The sequence below is a fragment of the Diabrotica virgifera genome, chromosome 7, assembly GCF_917563875.1.
Source record: "Diabrotica virgifera virgifera chromosome 7, PGI_DIABVI_V3a".
Classification (NCBI taxonomy): Eukaryota; Metazoa; Arthropoda; class Insecta; order Coleoptera; family Chrysomelidae; genus Diabrotica; species Diabrotica virgifera.
The window spans coordinates 126,976,123-127,003,765 of NC_065449.1; the positions used below are offsets into that span (position 1 = coordinate 126,976,123).

At 36.9% G+C, this 27,643-nt stretch overlaps 2 protein-coding genes across 4 annotated transcripts in view; both read right to left on the minus strand.

The window, feature by feature from the left end:
- Nucleotides 1-27,643, minus strand: part of LOC126888112 (optineurin-like) — a 729,505-nt gene that overhangs the window by 150,578 nt on the left and 551,284 nt on the right. The window contains exon 7 of one of the 3 annotated variants that reach the window (XM_050656130.1): nt 15,279-15,298. The exons of the other annotated variants lie outside the window; for them this stretch is intronic. Within the exon in view, the coding sequence (XP_050512087.1) occupies nt 15,294-15,298 (5 nt within the window). The 3' untranslated portion in view covers nt 15,279-15,293. Of the gene's footprint in view, nt 1-15,278; nt 15,299-27,643 lie in introns of those variants that run through there. 3 annotated transcript variants of the gene reach the window in all.
- LOC126888115 (uncharacterized) lies at nt 23,606-26,428 on the minus strand. The gene is made up of 2 exons (XM_050656133.1): nt 25,762-26,428; nt 23,606-25,659 (listed from the first exon to the last, which is right to left on the minus strand). Exon 2 carries the CDS (start codon nt 25,437-25,439, stop codon nt 24,438-24,440), a length of 1,002 nt encoding a protein of 333 aa, XP_050512090.1. The 5' UTR covers nt 25,440-25,659; nt 25,762-26,428; the 3' UTR covers nt 23,606-24,437.

The following is a 27,643-nucleotide window of genomic DNA, read 5'->3' on the forward strand; positions in this document are numbered from 1 at the left end:
TGTTCAAAATTTCGCCGAAATTCGCATCTATTTCGTAAAAACGAAAATTCCGTACCCCTAATTATAATAAAACAGTTGGTCCAGAATCATTATCTCGTTGACTTTTTCTTGTTTATCGTTGATAATTCTGCCGTTTGAACCTTCTGATAATCCATATATTTTCTCTATCTGCTCTTAAAGTGTGTTTATTATATTATTTTCTTTCTCATTTAATTTACACCGATCCAGACTAGTATAGCTCCATATAACAGTTCTAGTTCTGCAGTAACGAATCAATACTTTTATTTAGCACATTAATTTTTGTTTTGTCTTCGGGTCTATTAAATAATTTTCTTGCAGTGTTTCTCGCAATTTTTAATTATCCATTTATTACTCTACTTGTCTTATTTTTTGAATATACGACTTGAATAAAGACTTTAATGTTTTGCCAGTCGTTATTGTTTAGTAGACCGGAATATTGAGATATTAATTCTTTACATTACATATTTGTCTTTTGGTGATTTTCTATTATTAATATGAAGCTGGAAGTGTTAGGTTACACTGGTTTTTGATATTTGGTCCAGAGTTCCCTCTCAATTCTTTTGTCGGATTTCTTTTTAATATTATCGCAGCTGCATGCACTGGTACTAGGTTCTGAGTGCTCAGGTGACCTTTGAAGGACTCCCAATTACTCTATTTCGTCCACTTCTTCTGAGGTGGGTTCAGAAGTGGATATCAACTTCTATTCCATTATTCCATATCTATTTATATGCCATCTAATGATTTTACTTTCACTTTAGCTGCTTGATCTTCTTCATGAGTAATAAAATTTTTGTTATTTTTGCTATTTAGCAAACAGCATTAGAAAGTCTGTAAGCTTTTTTTATGAACTGCTGAAGTGCGTCCTATAAAAGTAGACATATTTTCATGAAAAACATGTTTTCATGAAAATTCTTTAATTTTATTCAATATGTTCAATACAGCGATTTTAACGGTTTTACAAATTTTTTATGATAAATGAAAGATAGTTATTTTTTTCTTCAATTATCTCAGCTGATTTTTTTATTTACGAGTCATTTCTTCAGATTTGGGAACACCTAATAATCGGAGGGGGCCAAGTCAGGAGAGTAAGCCGCATGAGAAAGTAATTCGAACCCCAACTTGAATTTTTGCTACTGTCACAACGCTCTTGTGAGTCGATGTATTGTCTTAGGTCTTGAGAACACTTTAAAGAACACTTTTTTCTTCTGCTTATGGAGTCGTTTTTCATTTATCACATACCGGAACTCACCACATAAATTTTGAAGACCCTGACATCAAAACTGTATTAAATTATATGTGATCTATGTAAGTTATAGAAAAAGTCAGAATAGATAGAGTAGAACACTTATAAAAAACTTGTAACAAGCAATTAGACATAGTAAGTTCTAATTTTTCACCCAAAGTGACCGGAAGTTGAACCGGCAGTCGATATTTGAACTCTTCGTGTAACTTTTTGTCAGTTGTATCCCTGATTCATTATGTTAACACTACCTATAACTTCATCCATTATTAAATTAAATAGGCATGGACTGAGGCTGTCCCCTTGTCTAATGCCTGCATTGATTTTGATTTCTTCCGTGAGCCCGTGTATGGTTTTAATTCGTGTTTTGTTGGATCTCTTTGATTATGTTTCTATACCTCTGACCTATGTTTTTCTTTTCAAGGATAGTGAGCACGTCCTTTAATCGTACTCTGTCGAATGCTTGTTTCAGATCTACAAAGCATGTGAACATGGGCTTGTAGAATTCTATTGATTTCTCAACTAATTGTCGCATTATGAAAATAGCGTCTATTGTAGATCTGTTTGGGCGAAAACCCTGTTGTTCTTCCGATACACCGGCTTTCTTATATATTTTTTGGGATAGAATTGTTGTCAATAGTTTTGATGTAGAATTGAGTAGTGTAATTCCTCGGTAGTTCGTAGGATCTGTCTTTACGCCTTTCTTGTAGATGGGTATTGTTACACTCTCTCTCCATTCCTCTGGTACTGTCATGTTGTTTACAATTTTTTGGAATAATGTTGTTATTTCTTCTATTATTTTTGTACCTCCGTATTTAATTAATTCATTTGGTATATTATCCGGACCTGGTGATTTTCTATTTTTTGATCTTTTGATTGCTTCGTTGACTTCTTCTTGGGTGATGTTGTCATTCTCTGTTTCTTCTTGGTGAATGTTTCGTAGGTCATTTCTTTGTACTTCATTATTATCGTCGTTATCGTCTTTGTATAGATTCTCGAAATGAGTTACCCATTCTTCTGGTTTTATTGCGTTAATTTGTAATTCTTCGGTAACCGGCTTCTTCCTGTTCCTCAACATGTTCCATACCTTCCTTTGACCTCCTCGTAAATCATGTTCCATGTCATTTGAGAATTTTTTCCAATATATTTGTTTTAGATCTTTGATTCTGTTAGTTGTTCTATTTCTTTCTGATTTATATCTTTGATACTCTTCTGGGGTCCTATTGTTAATATATCTTACGTATGCATCTTTCTTCTCTTTTGCTAAATCTTTGACTTCCTGTGTGAACCATGGTTTTTGGTTTCTGCCGCTGTTTAAGTCAATTGTTCTTTCTCCAATTGCTTCTTTTGCACTACTAGTTATATGATGTTTTATTTTTCCCATGCTTCGTTTATATTGTCTATGATTTCAATAGGGCTAAGATTAATCTTTTCCTCAAGTCTTTTTTGGTAGAGATACTTAGTACTTTCGTCTTGTAGAGATTCTATGTTAAACTTGGTGATGTAGTTAGGTGGTTTCTTTCTCTCTATTATGTACGCGTGACGGTACTTACATATGACCATTCCGTGTTGCGTTCCCACATTCGCAGACGTCATTGTGGTACGTCAAGTACTTCCCGTGGGTGAACTTTTCTGTTGGTTATCACATAGTCAATCATCGATCTGTGGCCCCTTGTGTTAGTGAATGTATATTTATGTTGTTCTTTGTGGTCAAAGTATGTATTGTTGATACGCAACTCGTTGTGTGCACTTATCTCTATTAGTGAATCTCCGTTATCATTTGTTGGTGCTTCGTTGAACTTGTACATTATTCCTTGGATGGGTGTATTTCCTATTCTTGAGTTGAAATCTCCCAACAAGAATATTTTTTCTGTTTGTGGCAATCTATCTAGGGTCTCTTGAAGTTTTTCGAAAAATTCGTCTCTCTCGTTCTTTGGTTTGTTTACATCTGGTGCATAAATGCTAACAATATGGATTTTATCATTAGCTAACTTCATTGAAATATCCATTATATGCTGGTTATTGTAATTAACCTCTTCGATGTTATTTTCAAATTTCCTGTTTACTAATATGCCAACACCTGCTTGTGCTCTGATGTTCTTGTCTACTCCGCAGTAGAAGAATATATGATTCCTATATATGTTATGTGTTACCTTTACCCTTTTTCTTTGTCTCTGAGACCGTACATATGTCTATTTTGTGCTTTTCTACTTCTAATAAAATTTCTTGGTCTTTAGCGTTCCACGATGTAGTGTTCCAGCATGCCACTCGTAGAATATTTCTCTTCAGGTTTTTTTCCACATTCGTTTTTTCCGTTTTCTCGCTAGGTCGTCATCGTTATTCCATCCAGTATCCGAGGCTACTGTTCCAGTTTTTTGAGCATCGTTTTTTTTACGAAGGGTAGGTTGCTAGCCTTGCTCTTCACCACGCCATGTTAGTTACACCATTTATAACTCGAGAACGACTGAACAGATTTTGATAAAATTTTACACTTGTATTCTAACGGACTGGGAATAGGCATAGCTCTGTTTAATAATAATAATAAAATAAAATTTATTACACTTAAATACATAAAGTTTACAACAAAAGAAATGTAAAAAGCCAGTCGAAGATACAAGTTTCAAATTATGACATACATAAAAGTAAAAAACAATAATTAGCAAGTGCACTACTTACATAAGTTTATATAGGTACATTTAGATATGTTAGTTCCATGTACTATTCATAAAATCGTTTGTTGTATACGGTTCTAATTTGCACAAAAAGCTTACAATTTCCCTTTTTATCATGGAGATATCATCAGATATCTTCAAGTGTAGAGGCAGGTGGTTGTAGAATTGTATACCTGCATATAAAGCTCCTTTTTCCAGTAATGAGAGCCTATGGTAAGGAATATTGTAGTTGAACTTGTTTCTGGTATCAAAGTTGTGAGATATGTTAAATGGCTGAAAGTACTGCTTGTTGGTATATACAAGTTTGAGACACTCGTATATATATAGAGCTGGTATAGTTAGTAACTTTAGCGATTTGAAATGGCTCCTACATGATTCAGAGTATTTTAACTGCTTCATGACGCGTACTGCTTTTTTTTTTGTATTATAAAAACTTCGTTAAAAGAACTACTACCTCCCCATACTATGATATTATATCGAGCTCTCGAATAAAAATTAGAAAAATAAAATGACTTTACTACGTTGATGTTAACATTTTTTACAAGAATTCTCAAACCATAGCAAGCTCGGCTTAGTTCTTTGCATAGATTCTCGATATGATATGTGAAATCTAAGTTTTGGTCAATCCAAACCCCTAAGCATTTGACATACTCAGAAAAGGGTATCAAATGCTGATTTAGGTTAATATTGTCAGGTGTGTCTGGACCTCGGTTTGTTTTAAAGAATACAGCTTTAGTCTTATCAGGATTTAAAACTAGTCTTGAATTCAAAAACCAGTTTTCTACTTCTGACATCAAATAGTTACCTGCCAGAACTAGTTCAGGTAAATTTCGGGCAGAAACCAACAGTGTACTGTCATCTGCATAGTTAATAATTAATTCCTTAGTTTTAGCAACTGATGCCAAATCATTTAAGTAGATAATAAATATTAGCGGTCCCAAAACACTTCCCTGTGGAACACCCCTAGACACTGCCAGAGGCTCTGACCGCACATATTGCATTGTTTTGTCCTTAATTTTTAGTGCATGTGCACGTCCAGTAATGTAGCTCTTTAACCAATTTAACTCCACACCTCTAACCCCGTAGTGTTCAAGCTTCACAAATAAAACATCAAAATCAACGCAGTCAAAGGCCCTGCTTAAATCCAGAAAAATCCCACATGAGACATTCCCAGCATCCAAACAATTATATATCTCATTAGTTAATTCAAATAGAGCAGTCTCGATGCACCTACCTTTAAAGAAACCGTGCTGGCTATGGCTGAATAATTCTTCTTTAAGGAAAAACTGAAACAGTTGATCATGGACAACCAATTCAAAAAATTTTGAAAATGAGCTAAGCAGACTAATTGGTCTATAATTATCAAAAGAATCGATATCACCCTTTTTTAGGCAGGGTTTAATAATCGCAAATTTCAGGTTGGTAGGAAAGCTCCCAGTTTGAAGCGAAAAATTTATTATATGTCTAAGAGGTTTACAAATATGAGGAAAACATTTTTTTAACAAGTACATGGATACTTCATCATATCCTGAACTCTTTTTCGATTCAATTTTTTGCATTATTTCTGAAAGTAATTCATAAGTTATTTGCTTAAAAATAAAGGTGTTTTTATTGTGCGGAATGTCGCATTTATACGTATCTTGATGTGGAAGTTCATTAGCTATTAATGTACAAGCGTCCTATAAAAGTAGACATATTTTCATGAAAAACATGTTTTCATGAAAATTCTTTAATTTTATTCAATATGTTCAATACAGCGATTTTATCGGTTTTACAAATTTTTTATGTCGATGCCGTGCGCATAATACGATTCTGAAAGCTCTGAAAAATAGTTATTTTCTTCTTCAATTATCTCAGCTGATTTTTTTATTTACGAGTCATTTCTTCAGATTTGGGAACACTTAATAATCGGAGGGGGCCAAGTCAGGAGAGTAAGCCGCATGAGAAAGAAATTCGAACCCCAACTCGAATTTTTGCTACTGTCACAACGCTCTTGTGAGTCGATGTATTGTCTTAGGTCTTGAGAACACTTTAAAGAACACTTTTTTCTTCTGCTTATGGAGTCGTTTTTCATTCATCACATACCGGAACTCACCACATAAATTTTGAAGACCCTGACATCAAAACTGTATTAAATTATATGTGATCTAAGTAAGTTATAGAAAAAGACAGAATAGATAGAGTAGAACACTTATAAAAAAATTGTAACAAGCAATTGGACATCGTAAGTTCTAATTTTTCACCCAAAGTGACCGGAATTTGAACCGGCAGTCGATATTTGAACTCTTCGTGTAACTTTTTGTCAGTTGATATGACGGATGAATTATGTTCACCGACAGACATGGACGAACAGACAGGCATGAAACCGGAAGTATGTATTTGTTCTGGTCTTTCTTAGTCGCGTTGAATAATAGTTTGTACTATTTCGACGAATTTAAAACAGTACTTTCGGTTGCAACTCTGGAACAGGCAGTCCGAGGTCAAACTTCTCACATGTAATATCATATTTTGGTTATAGGCTTTCATTTGACACCTTATTTGTCATTCTTTCTGTCCTACTAACAGAGGAGTTGTGTTTATTGACGGACAGACATGGATAATTCTAGGTTTTCACATTTAATGATAAAAACAATAATTATATAATTCAGTTAACCTGACTATGTCATTGTGATAATGACTTCTTATCTAAAAGTGACAACGGCAATTATTCCATTCACTCACGGTAAAATATCGCAAAACCTCCAGATTTTAAAGAACCGCTTGGATTGACATGGAATTTGGCACACACGTAGCTAAAATGCCAAAGAAAAAAGTGAGATTATGCCGATATGTTCTCTTGTCCTGGATGTGACTTTCACCCCTTCTTGGGGGTGAAAAAACATACGTTCAAATAAGTCCGGGGGTGGATAAACTGACTAATTCTAATTCTAAGCAAATTTTGTTCTATAAAAGTTTTGTGAAAAGATTGCGAAAAAGTTTGCGAAAAAGATATATCATTGGAGGTGACTTTAATGCAAAGCACACCCAATGGGGATCAAGATTAACAACAACTAAAGGAAAAGAGTTACTGGCAGCCATAAAAGAACAGAAATGTGAAGTAATATCAACAGGTAGACCGACTTATTTTCCAATAGATACAAACAAAATACCGGACTTAATTGATTTCTTTGTTATTAAAAATATTTCATCCAACTATGTAGATATTAATGAAGGTTGGGATATGAATTCAGATCATTCACCCATAATACTCACTGTGAGTGACACGATTATTAGAAAGGATTGTAACCCAATACTAACAAATAAACTAACAGACTGGGAAAGTTTTAGATCAATCCTTGAAGAAAGAATTGAACTAGCAGTACCATTAAAAAAACCTGAACAACTAGATGAGGAAGTAGAGTTGCTTGTACAAAATATACAAAAATCAGCATGGAAAAGTACTCCTACTATAAGATCAAATGTCAAAGGAAACAACTATCCGAAAGAAATTAAAAAGTTAATTAAAGAGAAAAGAAAACTTAGAAGGAAGTGGCAACAAACCAGAGCACCCCAAGATAAAACAAATTTAAACAATGCTAGTCAAAAACTTAAAAGAGAGATTCAAAATATAAAAAATGAGTCAATCAGTTATTACCTGAGAGAGTTGACGGATAATAGTAGCACAGAGTACTCTCTATGGAAAGCTACAAAAAGGATCAAAAGACCAGTAACCCATTCTCCACCCATTAAACTAGAAGATAGTAGCTGGGCTAGAAGTAATGAGCAAAAGGCAGAGAGATTTGCCACAGAGTACTCTCTATGGAAAGCTACAAAAAGGATCAAAAGACCAGTAACCCATTCTCCACCCATTAAACTAGAAGATAGTAGCTGGGCTAGAAGTAATGAGCAAAAGGCAGAGAGATTTGCCACATATTTAGAAAATACATTTAAACCGCATGATGACCAAAATAATGATCAAATATTGATAGAGCCTAATCAGACAGAGGAGAGAATCAGACCAACATCCCCGAAGGAAGTAGCTGATAAAATAAAAGACAATATAAATCCTAAGAAGGCACCAGGATATGATCTAATTACTGGAGAATTACTAAAAAACCTGCCTCGTAAAGCCATAGTCAAATTGACCAACATCATCAATGCTGCATTTAGATTGAGATATGTTCCAAATTTATGGAAAATAGCTGAGGTTATAATGATACCAAAACCAGGAAAATTACCAAATGAAGTGTCTTCATATAGACCATTATCACTTTTACCAGTGATGTCGAAGCTTTTTGAGAAACTTCTGCTAAAAAGAATAAAACCAATAATAGAAGAGAAAAAAATGATTCCAAACCACCAATTTGGCTTCAGAAATAAACATTCTACGATTGATCAGGTACACAGAATGACTAACATAATTGAGAAATCATTAGAAGAAAAGAAAGTCTGTTCTACAATCTTTTTAGACGTAGCTAAGGCCTTCGACAAAGTTTGGCATGAAGGTTTAGTCTACAAACTCAAAATTCTTATGCCTAAACAATATTCAGAAATTTTACAATCATATATATCTGACAGATATTTCAGAATTAAGCAAAAAGACGTGTACACTGATCTAAAAGAAATCAGAGCAGGAGTCCCTCAAGGAAGCGTATTAGGTCCTGTTCTCTACCTGTTATACACATACGATATACCTGAAATGGAAAATGATACTATAGCCACATTTGCAGATGACACCGCTATCTTAGCAGTAGGTGATACCAGCGAAGAAGCAGCAGAAAAATTACAGTTGGCAATCAATAAAATACACAACTGGACTAAAAAATGGAAAATCAAATTAAATGAATCTAAATCTATTCATGTCAATTTTACAAATAAAAAAATCGAAAACATTCCAATTAGAATAAATGATGCCCAAATACCATATACATCTTCTGCAAAATATTTAGGTATCACACTTGATGCAAGGCTTTGCTGGAAAGTCCACATTAAAAAGAAAAGGGAAGAATTAGGTATCCGTTACAAAAAAATGTATTGGCTGATGGGAAGAAACTCTGCATTGTCCACATATAACAAAATACTTTTATATAAACAAATACTTAGACCAGTATGGATGTATGGTTGCCAACTCTGGGGCTGTGCCAATTCAAGTAATATTCAGATTATCCAGAGATTCCAGAATAAAGTATTACGGAACATCGTTGATGCTCCTTGGTATATCCGAAATGTCGACCTCCACAAGGATCTTGAGATGGAAGATGTAGACAAAGTTATCAAGAAGATGGCAGGTAGTCACGAACAACGGCTCCATAGTCATGTAAACATCGAGGCCATCCAGCTCCTCGATAATACTGGGCTAGAAAGAAGACTCAAACGAAGAAAACCATTTGAGTTAGTGTAAAGTGTTAGTGTAAAAGCAGAGCATAGTGTTGTATTGTGTGTTAGTTTTAGTTTTAAAATTTCATACTTGCTAAAAAAAATAAGAGGACACCATAGGGTTAAGATCTTAAGGATTATGTATCATTTAGTAATATAAGTTAAAGAAGAACTGATAATTGGTCAACTGATGACCAGCTTTCAGTAGTCTAAACACAGCTTGTGTTTAATAAAAAAAAAAAAGTTTTAAACGGCTGAAAATGTTATAAGAATTTTTGGCTCTACATTGTGCTTTCTATCTATACCTTTAAGGAACGCACTATTTTCGGGGACACCCTGTATATGATCTGTAAGTTGCATTGGTTAAAAATGCTTATTTTTGAAAGGGGTTTTGTTGAAAGGGCTCGAACGAATCACTAGTCACGAGTATGTATATGCAAATTTTAAACAGCCATATCTTAACCAATTTTTGTCTTCCAGAAAATCAAAAAATCCCAAATATTTAAAAAAGCAAAACCTACATTTTTTATTCTTTAAGATATTTGGTATCACTAATAATTTTTAAGTTATTTTGAAAAAAGTCTTTTTTTTCAAAATTAAAGATTTAAAATTTACTTTAAAACCAAATTTTTTCACAAATAAGCACTTTGAACTGATGAAACTTACAAACACAAACAATACATAAAGTTACTTGTGAAGTGGTAACGATTAATTCCATTTGGGCTGTTAATTAGAGGGAGATTTTTACGATATTTTTAACCAAAAAAAAAGAAACAACTGTATTTTGAGCGTAACTTGCTTACTCTTGCTGCTAGAAACTTTTTAAAAAAATAAAAATAAACGTTTTCTTAAACACTTTAAAAAAGTTGTAATAAGTTTTCCCAGAAAAGTGTTTCATTTTTTTATTTCACGTTAAAATATTCGATTTGGAATTTGACATATAAGAGCTTATTTTTCACTATAGTCTGTTTTTAAACCAAGAGTTTACCAACTGTTACAAACCTTGTTTGTAATTGGTACAACCTCAGGCAATTTTACTCATATCAAATTTTTACAATAATGACATTTATAAAATTTAAACACTATTGGCATTTCATAGGTTAGTTTATTTATTTTATCAGCGATTTTTTTATTTTCTGCGTTATTCCTTTTATTTTTAGATTTTTAGTCAATATTACCGTCAAAGGCCGATATGATCAACCAAAAAAGAAGATGTATCTGAAGATATTTCTAGTGACTTTCTTGGGTGTGAATCTGTCTTTTTAGTTTACCTACTCCTCTTGGTTTTAAAACAAAGCTTAGCAATAACTCTGCTTCTACTGGGTCTACAGACCTGACACATATACCATTTTTTCACTTTCTATAAGCTATATTTGCTATTTGCTAATTTTTTTTCAATAAAGTAGGTACCTACTTTTTGAGTTATTTGCGAAAAACCGTCTAAAAACGTGTTTTTTTTTTTTGTTGAAAAATGAACATATTCACTCGCAAATATCTCTAAAAGTATTGACTTAGTGAAAAAACTCTATAAAATAGAAGTTGCTTAGAATTAGTCAGTTTATCCAATTCCGGACTTATTTGAACGTATTTGTTTTCATCCCCGATAACGGACGAAACTCACCTCCAGATCAAAAGCACATATCGGCACAATATCACTTTTTTTCTGTAACATATTAGCTATGCGTGTCCCAAATTTTATGTCAAACCAAGCGTTTCTTCAAAATTCTGAACAAAAACCGTAAGTAAATTAAACGAAAATGTAAAAGGTACATTCCATGTCAAATCACTCAGGCAAAAAAATGTGGATCTCCGATTTGTCTGAAAATTGGTATATAGCTTCTGCGGGACGTAAAAAGAAGATATTTAAGGTCAAAAAATCTTCTTCTTTTTTCTCAAAATGTTATTTTATGCGATTTTACAGTGATTTGGTGTTTATTTAAACAAATTTGCATTTTCTGTCGTAAAGTATCAATGAAAAACATAATATTTTAATACAAATGACTCAAAAATGTCATTATATGGCATTATAACAAGTTATTTTGAATCAAAACAAGTTTTTGATCAAATTTTATAGTGTAAAAAACGTTATTTTTACATTTTCCTCCATTCCCAAAATACATCATCATCGATTTTACTAAAAATTTGCCCGCAGATAGCTAAAAGATAGGACTTTAAGTGGTTAGAAGGATTTGAATTATATTACAATACCAAAAAAGTTACATGCAGTAATATCATACTCAAAAGTATATATTAGTCCAGTCGGGATAGCATTTGACCTTGAATGCCAAGCTGCACAAAAATTTATTTTTCTGATCTTTAGGGGAGTCAATAGTAGCCTAAATTTAAAATCGCGAATGAATTCCTCCGTTACGTTAGCGGCCATCTTGATTTTAAAGGAGAACCTGTGTTGCTCAATATCTCCGCCATTTTTAACTTTTCGACAAAAATGGAAGGAACTGAAATTGTTCCAAATAAATCGTATTTACAATTATTACAATTTCTTTTTAACAATTTTTGTCGTAAGGTCGATATTTTCGAGTTAATTTTACTTACAGTAGACGCCTATATTTTTGACTATAATATTGCATGTAACTTTTTGGGTATTGTAATATAATTCAAATCCTTATGACCACTTAAAGTCCTATGTTTTGTCTATCTGTGGGCAAATTTTCAGCCAAATCGATTATGATGCATTTTGGGAATGGAGAAAAATGTAAAAAAACGGTATTTTAACGTTTTCTACACTATCAAATTTGATCAAAAGCTTGTTTTGAATAAAAGTAACTTGTTATAATGCCATATAATGACATTTTTGAGTCCCTTCTATTAAAATATTATGTTTTCCATTGATACTTTACGAGAGAAAATGGAAATTTGTATAAAAACACCAAATCACTGTAAAATCGAATAAAATAACATTTTGAGAAAAAAAGAAGAAGATTTTTTGACCTTAAATATCTTATTTTTACGTCCCGCAGAAGCTATATACCAATTTTCAGACAAATCGGAGGTCCAAATTTTTTTTTGCTCCAATTTATTTATTTAGCGTATGGCTTAAGTATATCACAGAATATATTTAGATTTATGCATTATACAATGCATCACAAACAGATGTCCAATTTTTTTATATATTCGATTGACCCTTCGGTTGCCATTACAATGTCTATAGGGTCGCCTGTGTATGCTCTGCGTGGGCAGTCCTGAACAATGTGACTGATCCTCTGTCTTGCAGCGCCGCAGTCACAAGAAGGCGAGGGGAGTTTACCCCATCTGTGGAGGGAGTCGGCGCATCTTCCACAGTTTGTTCGAATTCGATTAAGGGCTGCCCAAATCTTACGGGGACGTTCAAATTCGCCAGGTTTCCCTATGATGTCCGGTAGACTATGGTAATGCGGATCTGTCCTACTTTCCCAGTCTTCTCTCCATCGGGTATTTAAGTCAAAGTTGGATTGCTGTAGCGCTTGAGCAGATTGTAGAGGGGGTAACCTGGATCGGAGACGGTTTCCAAGAATATCGGGGATATCGTTGTGGACTAGAAGCTGGCGACTGTCCATTATTTTGTTATATTCTTTAACCAATGCATGTTCGCGGCGTAGGTTGGGTGGTGCTATATTTCTAAGGGTAGGTAGCCACATTGTAGGGGTGGGCTTAATTGTGCCTGTTATCATACGCATATTACGGTTTAGTTGGGTGTCGACCAGGTGGGTATGCCTGCTATTTAGCCACACTGGAGCACAGTATTCTGCCACCGGATATATCAGGCCAAGAGTAGAGGATCTTAATGTTGATGCTGTGGACCCCCATGTAGTGCCGCAGAGTTTCTGTATTATATTGTTGCGTGTTTTCAATTTTGCTGCTGTTTTCGTCAGGTGTTCTCTGAATGTGAGCGTTCTGTCTAGAGTAACCCCAAGGTATTTCGGGTATTTATTGTGTTTTAACAGCTTGTTATTAAAATACACTCGCAATTCTCTGTTTGCCAACTTGTTGTTTAGATGAAAAGCTGATACTTCAGTTTTTGTAGTACTTGGCTGTAGTCTCCATTTCTTAAGGTATTCGCTGAGGATGGATAAGTCATTCGTGAGAGTGATTTCTGTAGTTTCTAAAGATTGGTGGCTTGTTGCAAGGGTCCAGTCGTCAGCATATCCAAACTTCCGAGATTCGGTTTCAGGCATGTCAGCAATATAGAGGCTGAAAAGTAAAGGGGCAAGGACAGAACCCTGTGGAAGACCATTGTTAAGTTTCATCTGTCTACTCGTCTCCTTTCCCATTATAACCTGGAAGGCTCTGTTGGTCAGCATGTTGTCAATGAGGTTAATTATCTTTCTGCAGGGGATAATGCGGGCCAGTTTATATATTAATCCCTGTCTCCAAACAGTATCATATGCTGCTGTTAGATCTATAAATACTGTTGCTGTCTTTTGTTTCTTTTGAAAACTAGCTTCTATAAAAGTTGTTAATGACAGCACTTGGTCCGTACAGCTTCGATGAGGGCGGAAGCCAGCTTGTTCAATGGGGACATTTTCTAGTATCCTGTGACTAATTCTGTTGAGGAGAAGCTTTTCTAATAGTTCATATACCATGCTGAGTAGAGCTATGGAGCGGTAGTTTTCTGGCTTATCGTTTGATTTGCCCGGTTTCGGAATTGCAATTATCTTTGTTCGCTTAAGTGAGAAAGAAATGTTACCTGACTGAAGTATATCATTAAAGAACATTGCAAGCCACTGTTTCACTGTTTTGCTCAAAAATTGAGTGATTTGAAATGGAATGACCCAAAATTAATTTTTCAAACAAATATTTTAAGTCGTTATGAGAAAATTATAATTTAACAGATGAAATAAAATAAACACAATTCAACTCGTAAAATATTTGGACCCTTACCAGCCGAACCAGCCGAACAGGTAAAGAACCCACCTTTTGTATAGTTTATAATATACCTTTTCTATCTGGCCTCAAACGATCGATATTTTTAACTCGTGACAACGTCGATTGACGACAAATAGACCGCAAATACACATTTTTATGTGGTGGAAGTCAAAATGGCTGTGAAGTGTAAAAATTTTTGTATATAATTTAAATTTTTAAAATCAAAATTTTAGAAAACTGAGAACGATACAGGGCATTAAAAAATGCGCTCAACAAACATACACGAATTAAAATTCGAAAATGATAGTATTTCTTAGTGATGCCAAATGACTGCAACATGAAAAGATGACATAATGATAGCGGGATGTATATATATATATATATATATAAAACACTTTTGAGTTATATATATATATATATATATATATATATATATATATATATATATATATATATATATATATATATGTTGCCTGCATGCAGGGCTTCGGCAAAAGCTTTGCCAATGCTAGATTTTACATTTCGGCAAAGCTTTTGCCGAAGCCCTGCATGCAGGCAACTTTTAATACAGCTCAAAAGACTGTAGAAACCCACTCTTTTCGAGTCGAGTTTCTACTTCCTAGTCATCAGAGTAGATGGCACTTTTGTAGCTCGCCACCTGAGGTGCGAAGTTATTAAGACACATCATTGAATCTTCGGTGTATTAATTCGTACCTAGCCGAACACTGACGAGCGAGGCATCGCGAAACTAGTCTGTTCTATTGGTACCCATTGATATACGGAGGATTTAACGATGTGATCTTACACCATTTATTTGGTATGTAAAATATATATATATATATATATATATATATATATATATATATATATATATATATATATATATATATAGATATACTACTCGGGGACATTAATATTAATATTAAGGATACAAATAACGAACATGCTTACGAATATCTTAACTTGATGTATGAATACCAATTTGAATCTATGGTCAACAAATATACAAGAATACAAGGAAAATCTAAAAGTTGCATTGATCATATTTTTTTAAAAGCACAGGTAATTCATAGGCAATCTAGGTCAGCAGTAGTGGAAACTTACCGTTACTGATCATAAAGCGACTGTTATTTGTTTACCACTTAACCTAAAAAATAGTTATAAAAAACTAGTCAGAGAACAACACGTAATAAATTACAAAGAACTAAAAAAAGACTTAGAAAGTTATGATTGGTGCGAATATAATGCCTCTAAAAATGTTAATATTAAATGCAATCTATTATGTGAAATTTTAAATAAACTTATAGAAAAAAACAGTTATATAAAAAAACACAAAAGACGGGAAATGAAGCGTCAAAGTTGGATAACTGAAGGACTGGTTAAATCCATAAACACAAAAAATCTTTTGTATCGTAAACATGTCGAAGATCTTGAGAATGTTAATAAAAAAATGAGTATTTAAATTATAGAAAACACCTGAATATATTAATAAAAAATGCTAAGAAAAATTACTTTAGAAATGAAATTGAGAAAAACAAGAACGTTTCCAAAAACTTGTGGAATATTTTTAAAACTTTGACAGGTAAAGAAACTGAAAAAAATATTACAGAAATAGTTACACAAGAAGGAACTACTGTAACAGATGGTGAAGCTATCTCTAATTCTTTTGCTCGTTATTTTAAAGAAATTGGAGAATCTTATGCCAAAAAAATAATACCACCGACATCGTATCTCCCTAAATATAACAACGTGATGCATTCTATGTATTTAAGACCGGTCTCTGGAAGCGAAATTGAAGGAATTATTAAAACACTTAAAACGAACAAATCACCCGGTATTGACAACATTAGAACAGAAACAATAGGAACTATAGATAAACAAATCACCAAACCGTTGATGGATCTAATAAATTTAATATTTACAACTGGTGAATGCCCAGACAAATTTAAAGAAACGGTAGTAATTCCTATACACAAGAAAGGAGATAAACTAAGTTTGTCAAACTACAGACCAATTTCATTAATTACTACTTTAACAAAAATCTTTGAAACATGTCTTAAAATCAGATTAACATCCTTTCTTGATAAACACAACATATTATCGTCTTCTCAGTTTGGATTCCGTGAAGGTTTTTCGACAAACGACGCAATTATAGAACTCACCAATGAAATATATAATCGAATTGACAATAGTCAACCTACTGCTTGTGTGTTTCTAGATCTCGCAAAAGCTTTCGATACTGTAAGCCATCCAAAACTACTAGAGGCACTAGAAAATAGTGGAATACGCGGCACTGCTTATAATCTACTGAAATCTTACTTGGACAATAGACAACAAATTGTTAGGATAAATAATATCAATAGTAACAAACTTCACTTAAGATGCGGGGTGCCCCAAGGTACAGTATTAGGGCCACTATTATTCAATATCCACGTCAACGATTTATATAACCTTAATACTGAGGGGAAGATAATCAGTTTTGCCGATGACACTGCAATTTTATATAGCGATGACAGTTGGGAACATCTAAGGGATAAAATTAATGTAGATATGCACAAACTAATAAAATGGTTTAATTATAAAGGTTTAACAATTAATTATGAAAAAACCTTTTTTGTTCCGTTTTGCAGTTACAAAGTATCACTACCTTCTTATAGTGCTATAACAATTAAAAACACGAAAGGAAATATAATTATAAAATCAAGTAACAACATAAAATATCTTGGAGTAAAAATCGACTCTTATTTAAGGTGGGATGCCCACATAGATCAAATAACAAGGTCTTTGAGAGCCTTGGTTCCAAAGTTAAAATTTCTCAAATCTAAAATAGATTTAAAATATTTAAAAATATTATATTATGCACTAGTTGAATCTAGAATTAGATATGGAATACTTGGGTGGGGCGGTGTACAAAAAACTTATTTAAAGAAAGTCGACATCTTACAAAATAAAAATATTGAAAATAATAATTAACAAAAAATGACATACCCGTCTCATTTATTATTCTGTGATACTAACGTAATGGATACGAGGCAACTTTATATGTATTCCCTGGTATTATACACATACAACCATAAACATATCCTGCATACATTACCTCATCACTATGAGACTCGTACTAAAACCAACCAACACGTGCAATTGGGAAATATTAAAAAATCAATAGGACAGAGATCTGCCATGTATCTTGCTCCAAAAGTATTTAATCACTTGCCCAACATATACAAGATATATATTACTACTCTTAATTCATTAAGTATGGCAAAATCTATATTCAAAAAGTATGTATTGAACCTTGATCGTAATATTGTACATAAATTATTTGATCTGACTTAACAAGTGAACCAAATTAAAAAAAAATAAAAAAAATAAAAAAAAAAGAATGTTTGCAATACAGTGGTTTGTTAAATTTACCCAGTTCCTTTAATAATAATAAAATAAAAATATGCTCGATATATTTAACATCTGTCGCTCTACCTACCAGATTCCAAAACTGTGGCGGAAATCAAAAGTAGTAGCCCTTCTGAAACCTGGGAAAGACCCTGAACTACCGGGTAGCTACCGTCCGATACCTCTGCTATGTCATTTGTATAAATTGTATGAACGCCTCATTTTGAACCGCATCCAGGAAAAATTAGATGCAAAACTAATCCCACAACAAGCAGGCTTCAGACCAGGTAAATCATGCACAGGCCAAGTGCTGAACCTAACAGAGTACATAGAGGAGGGATTTGAACAGAAAGAGATAGTGGGAGTAGCTTTGATAGACCTCACAGCGGCCTATGATACTATAAACCACAGAACTTTGCTAACTAAGATCTATAACACTGTGCTTGACTATGACTTGGTAAATATCATTAGATCACTATTGTGTAATAGACGCTTCTACGTTGTGCTGAATGGAAAGAAGAGCAGATGGAGTACCCAAAAAAATGGCCTACCTCAAAGAAGCGTACTGGCGCCGTCCCTATTTAACATCTACACCAACGACCAACCAATGCACCCTCAGACTGAGAGTTTTGTTTACGCTGACGACCTTGGTATCGCCGTAAAGGGGAAAACACTCACACAAGTGAAGTCGACAATGGAAGAGGCTTTAAACATGATGTCAACTTACTACAAACAAAACTCATTAAAACCAAATCCTACAAAAACCCAAGTATGTGCATTCCATCTCAACAACCATCTGGCGCATGTAAAACTTAATGTTTCTTGGGAGGGACAACGCTTGGAACAAACTGATAGGCCCAAATATCTTGGAGTGATACTAGACCGGTCACTAACGTATAAATTCCACTGTCGGAGCACAAGACAAAAGGTCTCTACGAGAAACAACCTTCTCCGGAAGCTTGTAGGGAGCAAACCCTCAGGTCTTAAAGTCAACAGCTGAGGCCTTATGTTTCTCAACAGGGGAATATGCTTGTCCCGTTTGGGGTAGATCTAGACACGCTCAACAAGTCACCACGGCGTTAAATGAAACATGTAGAATAATGACCGGTTGCATGAAGCCTACCCCTCTACCCCTACTGTACCGGGCAGCTGGATTCGCGTCACCAGACGACCGTAGATGCGCATCACAATATGTGGAGAAGTTCAGGCAAACTTTCGATGAAAGGCACCAATTATACGGGTTTGACGAACCGCCAGGAACTAGCCGACTTAAATCAAGGAAAAGGTTTATGAGAAATTGTAACGGGTAGTTCTTTCAGGACGACAGACTCAGTAAAACACAGGTTGAAAACAAAACTATTAACTCTAAATTATAAACAATATAACGCAAAATAATAATTTAACATTCTATCTCGTCCCAGCGAAGTCCTCCTCCGGATGGGCGTCTGTAACAGAAGAACAAAATTAACAGCGGTATTCAAATATATTATATCTATCGGGGCTCGCTCAATACGCTTGCCTCCGTTGAATTACGAGTCGCACATTACCTCACTTCGGTACACCGTGCGTCTCGTCTCGAGTTGGCCTGCCTGAGTTTACGAATCACCTCACGAACGGTGCACGTCGCGATTCAGGTTGGCCGGCCTCGCTCACTTCGCTTGGCTGGTTATGGAGCCCAGAACGGTCGTTCAGGACCGCCGGATAGTTGCTTGCGATGCTCTTAAATATCCCTCTGGCGGCGTTGGTTCGGAGAGGTGGAACTTAGTGGGGGCACCTGCGCGATTTGAGAGAATCGCACGGTTCCGAGTGTCGATGTTTGGTCGGAGCGTCAGCCTATCATTACAAAATGTCAGCGCCGAACCACCCGAACTGTTCCCCCTACATCCAGAACGACCTAATGGAATGAACCTGGACTGGAGAACCTGGCGGACACTCAATCGCATACGCATCGTAGAGCTTATATTCTGGCAGCATATTTTTATATATCCTGTCGAGTTCTTGGTTTCTTGAAAAAGATCCCTCTCGTCTGATCAATGTTTGAATATCCGTGATGTATCTATCCACTGGTTCGTTTTTCCTTTGCTTCCTGTTTCTGATTTGCTCCTCTAGCTGTAGCAAATATTCTCTGGGATAAAAAGCTTTCTTAAAATCTTTGTTGAAGTCCGTCCATGAATCCCAATGTCTGTTGTTGTTTCGGTACCATAACAATGCGTGGTCTCCTAACAATTCTGGTAATGCTTTTAGCAGATCTTGCTTATCGACCTCGTAGGCTAGGCTTAATTCATCTATCCTTTCTATGAAGTCTACTGCATCCGAATGTTTCTTGTCGAAGTGTGTGTTCCACCTCCGCACTTGATTTAGCAAATCTGATTGCCTCATTTGTTTTGTCATTGTTAAGTCTTGTAATTGGTTTCTAATTAATGAAATTTCTTGGGTCAGTGTGTCTGGTTCGGCTTCCTTGGAAATATTGATTTTTGGGATTGTTCCTGTCGCTTCCCCGCGATCCTTATAAAAGGTTCTGAGTCTTAACGTTAACTCGTCGACGGTTCCTTTGGAATCCAATCCGCACCTTTCGGCGTCGCGCTGTAATTCCTCTTTGGAAAGACGATTTATCCATGACGTACCCGTCGTGGCACCTGATACTGAGTCTGTGTCTTTATCTGTCGGCATTTTTGTTATTATCTGGGCGTTGAATAACGACGTTTACTTGCGTATATTTCGACTTTTGCTCGGGCGCCAAATTTGTAACGGGTAGTTCTTTCAGGACGACAGACTCAGTAAAACACAGGTTGAAAACAAAACTATTAACTCTAAATTATAAACAATTTAACGCAAAATAATAATTTAACATTCTATCTCGTCCCAGCGAAGTCCTCCTCCGGATGGGCGTCTGTAACAGAAGAACAAAATTAACAGCGGTATTCAAATATATTATATCTATCGGGGCTCGCTCAATACGCTTGCCTCCGTTGAATTACGAGTCGCACATTACCTCACTTCGGTACACCGTGCGTCTCGTCTCGAGTTGGCCTGCCTGAGTTTACGAATCACCTCACGAACGGTGCACGTCGCGATTCAGGTTGGCCGGCCTCGCTCACTTCGCTTGGCTGGTTATGGAGCCCAGAACGGTCGTTCAGGACCGCCGGATAGTTGCTTGCGATGCTCTTAAATATCCCTCTGGCGGCGTTGGTTCGGAGAGGTGGAACTTAGTGGGGGCACCTGCGCGATTTGAGAGAATCGCACGGTTCCGAGTGTCGATGTTTGGTCGGAGCGTCAGCCTATCATTACACCCCCTCTTCTTCGAAAAAAAAAAGAAGTAACATACCTTTTTTTTTGGCGTCTATAGTCGTTTGATTCCATCTATCCCTCGTGGTATCTTTATTACAATTTTTCTCCCGTTATTGCATGAAATTCTGTACCTTTTGGTCCCTCCTTCGATTAGTCGCTTTGGGACGACTTCCAATAGGTCAGAGTATTCTGCGGTTTGAGGTTCTCCTGGAGTGGATGCGGCTTGGGCTTCGAGCCCCGTTGGCGTATCTGGGGCCGCCGGGGATTCGAGGACACTCTGCTTCCTTGGCGGGGATGGCGGCGTTCCGAATAGTTCGTGGAACCTCTTTAACATCCGTTCCGCGTCTTTCCCTGGTGTCACGGGCAGACCGGGTCTCTCTGGCGTTCCTAGGGGGGTCATCTGTTCAGGAATTTCTAGAATATCTTCCATGGTGGATGTGGACGAACTAAATTCTGAATGCTAATATTGCTGCTTATATAGTGATTTCCTTTGGTGGGGATGGGATTTCTGTCGAGACGTCTTCCCCCACCCATGGCTTTAAATCTTTCACATGCGCCGTTATCTGCTTACGGCTATTGCTGTCGGCAAATTTCAGTTTTACGATTACTGGCGATATCACGGATGTTACTGTGTATGGTCCTGAGTACTTTGGCGCTAACTTGCTGGTGAACGCTGCGCTGGCCGATGATAGATAGTGTTCCTTTTTCATGACACGGTCTCCTGGATGTGGCCGCCAGTCTCTTCGCCTTAAATCGTAATGTTTCTTTTGGTCCTCGAAAGCGTGTTCCATGTGTACTTTTGACAATTCCCTCAACGCTTCTAACTTGCTTAAGTTTTCTGCGTACCCCTGTATACCCTGGTCATTTGTCACATCTGTTGTATCTAATTCTCTTCCAAAATTTAGAAGCGCTGGTGAAAATCCTGTCGGAATCATGTTTTGACGAATTTATGGCATAGCAGAATTCTGGTATGAATTTGTCCCAGTCTTTATGGTTATCCTCCACGTAAGTAGCTATCATTGTTTTCAGTACCTTGTTTGTTCGTTCTACTGGATTGCATTGAGGCGAGTATGGTGGTGTCAGAATGTGATTTATATTGTATGACTTCATGAATGACCTAAAGCTGCTACTTGTGAACTGCGCGCCGTTGTCCGAGATGATTTTCTTTGGGATTCCGAATTGCATAATTACTTTTGATCGTAGAAAGTCGATGAGGGGGTTCGTAGAAGCTGCTTTTATTGGTTGGGCGACGACCCATTTGGTGAACCGGTCTTGCACGACTATCAGGAAAGCGTTTCCCTTTGTAGATCTTGGGAATGGTCCCACTAAATCGATTGAGACAGTATGCCAAGGCTTTTCTACAGCGGACGGTTGCATTTTCCCGGCTGGTTGCATTTGAGACGGTTTATATTGAAGGCACTTCGTACAGGTTCTAACGTAGTCTGCAATTTGTTTGAACATCTTAGGCCAATAGTACTTCTGCGCTATCCGGCAAATTGTTTTTGCAATTCCTAAATGGCCTGCTGTGGTTGAGTCGTGATTTTCTTTCAAAATCTCTTTCCTTTTATAACTTGGTACGCATAATTTCCATGGGATGTTAAATTCTGGGTCGGCTAAATTGCGGCTGCTCCAAATGTGTTTATATAGTTTCTCGTTTGATATCTGTAAATCCGGGAAATTACCTGGGTTTTGGAGCACATTCCTATATAAATTATCGTACCAATCGCATGATTCTAGTTCCGATGCTAACAACTCCAGCTCTGGTTCTTCATTAAGGGTTTCTTGTGGTTGCCGTGATAAAGCATCTGCTACCTTGTTCAGAACTCCCTTTCTATATATGACCTCGAAATCGTACTGCTGTAGTTCTAAACTCCATCTGGCTAATCGACCTGACGGGTTTTTGAGATTCTTCAGCCATTTGAGAGATTGATGATCCGATATAACCTTGAAGTTGTACCCTTCTATGTATGGCTTCATTTGCTTTATCCCGTACACTATGGATAGACATTCTTTTTCAGTTGTGGAATATTCTGTCTCGGCTGGTGTGAGGGTTCGACTAGCGTATGCGATTACCTTATCTTGGCCGTCGTATTTTTGTGTTAGCGCAACTCCAAGTCCGCAGTTTGATGCATCTGTCTGTAGGTAGAATGTTTTTGAGAAATCGGGACACGCTAATACTGGAGCCGTCGTAAGTTTTGCTTTGAGTTCCTTAAACGCGTTTTCCTGCTTATCCGTCCATTTCCATCTTATCTTCTTCTTTAGAAGCATGTTTAGTGGCCCTGCTATTGTCGAATAGTTCTCTATGAATCGCCGATACCATGAGGTTATTCCTAAAAAGCGACGGAGCTGGCGTACATTTCTAGGTGCTGCAAGTTCGGTTATAGCGCTGGTCTTCTCCGGGTCAGTTTTTATTCATTCTGCTCCCACAACGTGTCCTAAATATTTGAGTTCTGGCTGGCAGAATGTACATTTTTCGAAGTTAAGTTGTAATTTGGCTTCTTTTAGTCTTCGGAAGACCTCTTGTAGGTGATATAAATGCTCTTGGAATGTCTTCGATATTACCACGATATCATCCAAGTATGCGAACGCGAATTCTACATCGGGCGGTATTACTTTGTCTAGCAGTCGTTGGAAAGTTGCTCCGGCGGAGTGCAGTCCGAACGGGGTAGTTCTGAATTGAAAATGTCCTTTTCCGGGTACGCTAAATGCTGTCACTGGGCGGCTTGCTTCTTCCAGGGGTATTTGAAAATATCCCTGCTTCAAATCGAGTGTTGAGATGAAATTTGCTTCCTTAAGTCTATCCAAAATTTCTGATATCCGAGGTAACGGATACGCGTCCTTTTCTGATAGTTCGTTGACTTTTCTAAAGTCAATGCAAAATCTGTACGAGTTATCTTTTTTTCTAACTAGTACAATCGGTGAACTCCAACCACTTGCGGAGGGTTCGATAGTTCCTTCTTTCAACATTTTATCCACCTCTTGGTTGATGATCTGCAACATTGCGGGATTGTGCCGCCTATACGGCTGTTTGACGGGATCGCACCTTTTCTTCAATTTTATTTCGTGCTTTATTAAGTTGGTGGGACCTGTTAACTTCTCGAATTCCCTAAGCTCTCTTCTTAGGAACCTTTCTATCTCTGTATTTTGAGTGGAGTCTTTTAAAGTGTTACATGTTTCCTCTTGATGTTGTTCGTACTGTTTGGATGTATCCCTATCGAACTTAAGTTCGATCGAATGTTCCCTGAGGAATTCCACTCCTAGTATTGCATCTTCCGTTAACCCTGGCATTATTATAAATGTTTGTCTTGTTTGTAAATTATCGATCTCGCAGTCAATTGCTAACTTCTGGTTGAGCTCCATTGAAGATCCGTTTGCTAGTCTAGTTCTTCCGTTATAGCTATGTAGGGAGTGTTTGAATATCTGCGCTATTCTATCTCCGGCGTAATTTTTGGTGGTCCCTGTGTCAATTAATGCTTTGTAGGAACTTTGTCCGATTTTCAGTGATGCGAATAGTCGCATGTCGTTGCTTGCTTGTTGTGTAACGGCTAGAACGAGCGGAGTCGAATCTTGCTCCTCAGACTGGAACGACTCCTTGTTTCTCCAGTCTGTTATTCGTTTCCCTGACGTCTGGAACAGCAGTCACTGCTGTAGACCCCTTCTTTGCCGCATCGCGAACAAAACTTTTTCCATGGGTTTTTACAATTCCTACGGAAGTGACCTGTCATCTTGCATCGGAAGCATGTCCTTTTGGCATCGTATTCTGTAGGGTCTGTACGTCTCCAATTTCCGTGAAAATTTTTATTTTCTCGGGTCCTTTCGTCTTCCAAAGTTTCGTACTCTTGGGCCAATTCTTGCAATCCCGATAAGTCTTCGAAATCCCGGCGGCGAGCGTAGAGCTTATATTCTGGCAGCATATTTTTATATATCCTGTCGAGTTCTTGGTTTCTTGAAAAAGATCCCTCTCGTCTGATCAATGTTTGAATATCCGTGATGTATCTATCCACTGGTTCGTTTTTCCTTTGCTTCCTGTTTCTGATTTGCTCCTCTAGCTGTAGCAAATATTCTCTGGGATAAAAAGCTTTCTTAAAATCTTTGTTGAAGTCCGTCCATGAATCCCAATGTCTGTTGTTGTTTCGGTACCATAACAATGCGTGGTCTCCTAACAATTCTGGTAATGCTTTTAGCAGATCTTGCTTATCGACCTCGTAGGCTAGGCTTAATTCATCTATCCTTTCTATGAAGTCTACTGCATCCGAATGTTTCTTGTCGAAGTGTGTGTTCCACCTCCGCACTTGATTTAGCAAATCTGATTGCCTCATTTGTTTTGTCATTGTTAAGTCTTGTAATTGGTTTCTAATTAATGAAATTTCTTGGGTCAGTGTGTCTGGTTCGGCTTCCTTGGAAATATTGATTTTTGGGATTGTTCCTGTCGCTTCCCCGCGATCCTTATAAAAGGTTCTGAGTCTTAACGTTAACTCGTCGACGGTTCCTTTGGAATCCAATCCGCACCTTTCGGCGTCGCGCTGTAATTCCTCTTTGGAAAGACGATTTATCCATGACGTACCCGTCGTGGCACCTGATACTGAGTCTGTGTCTTTATCTGTCGGCATTTTTGTTATTATCTGGGCGTTGAATAACGACGTTTACTTGCGTATATTTCGACTTTTGCTCGGGCGCCAAATTTGTAACGGGTAGTTCTTTCAGGACGACAGACTCAGTAAAACACAGGTTGAAAACAAAACTATTAACTCTAAATTATAAACAATTTAACGCAAAATAATAATTTAACATTCTATCTCGTCCCAGCGAAGTCCTCCTCCGGATGGGCGTCTGTAACAGAAGAACAAAATTAACAGCGGTATTCAAATATATTATATCTATCGGGGCTCGCTCAATACGCTTGCCTCCGTTGAATTACGAGTCGCACATTACCTCACTTCGGTACACCGTGCGTCTCGTCTCGAGTTGGCCTGCCTGAGTTTACGAATCACCTCACGAACGGTGCACGTCGCGATTCAGGTTGGCCGGCCTCGCTCACTTCGCTTGGCTGGTTATGGAGCCCAGAACGGTCGTTCAGGACCGCCGGATAGTTGCTTGCGATGCTCTTAAATATCCCTCTGGCGGCGTTGGTTCGGAGAGGTGGAACTTAGTGGGGGCACCTGCGCGATTTGAGAGAATCGCACGGTTCCGAGTGTCGATGTTTGGTCGGAGCGTCAGCCTATCATTACAAAATGTCAGCGCCGAACCACCCGAACTGTTCCCCCTACATCCAGAACGACCTAATGGAATGAACCTGGACTGGAGAACCTGGCGGACACTCAATCGCATACGCACAGGTGTTGCCCCTGTAAAACAGAACCTCATTAAATGGGGCATCAAGACAGATAACGACGCACTTTGTGAATGTGGGGAAATACAGAACGTGGATCACCTGAGAGTATGCAGACTTTGCCCATCACAGTGCACCCTCGATGATTTATGGCTCGCAAATACAAAGGGTGTAGACGTGGCCCGATATTGGGCAGAAAAACTGTAGTCGGATCCAGACACGAAAAAGTAAAGTAAGTACAATAAAAATAAAAGAAAATAAATAAATACATGTAAGATAATAGAATGTTTGTAGCTAGGCATTTAGTATACACATACTATATTCAAAAACTAAACATTGTCACACACTATCCCCGGGGGTCCGGACAAATAACCCCCGGACAAATAATCCCGGACAAAAAATCCCCACAAATTATCCCCGGACAAAAAATCCCCGGACAAAAAATCCCCACAAAAAATCCCCACAAAAAATCCCCACAAATAATCCCCACAAATAATCCCCAGACAAATAATCCCCGGACAAAAAATCCCCACAAAAAATCCCGGACAAAAAATCCCTACAAATTTTTGTGGACAAAATATCCCCACAAAAAATTCCGGACAGAAAATCCCCAAGAAATGTTTGCTGTCGAATAGTTCTCTAAAAGTTTTCCCGTGAATGGTGGAAGATATGGGAAATACGCTAAGGCTGTGGGAATCATGTTGTAATTGGCTTAAATCTTTTGATCACTCTGCTTTGAGTAACTCTGTTCAAAACATTGTCTATTCATGATAATAACTGATAACTATACTGAAAACAATAATCTTGATTATACTAATGTAAAAAATCCGTTCCACGCATCGCACCGCCATGAAAGTTATACAAAGCTTATTTTGAGTTTTTTGTTGGTTTTGGGAACAAATTTATGTTCATTAATATTCGATATGTGCTCCGCTGTTATCTTTACATCGTAGTGCTATCGATAAAAATAGTAAATAGTTATTGTTATTTTACACTTGGACAATTTAACGTATGTATTGAAATTTTATTTACATTTTTTTGGTGTAAATATTAATTAGTATATCGAATAGTCACAGAAAGAATCTCCCTGTCCACCAGTGGCGTGGGTGCCTACAATTATAATGATAATCTAAACTTCAGAAAAATAATAGTAAGGGAAAACAAAACAAAACAAAAATTTTGTAAATAAAAATGAAAATTTACCCTAAATTAGTATGGTGGTAGTAGGTGAAATGGAATGGGAAAACCAAAATCCAAAATCTGATAATATACAGAGTCACTCTCCCATGTTAGAGAAAGCAGATGTGAATCCAACTGTAAGAAAGTCCGGACTGGCCCGAACTCCTCCACCTTTACTCAAAAATAGAACACACAGTATTTCTTCGAATGAAAACAGCATAAACGCCACCAATAGCCCATCTCAATGTGCCTCAACGTCGACATGCTTATCAGGTAACAAACCAGCACAACACACAGAAGCTACCG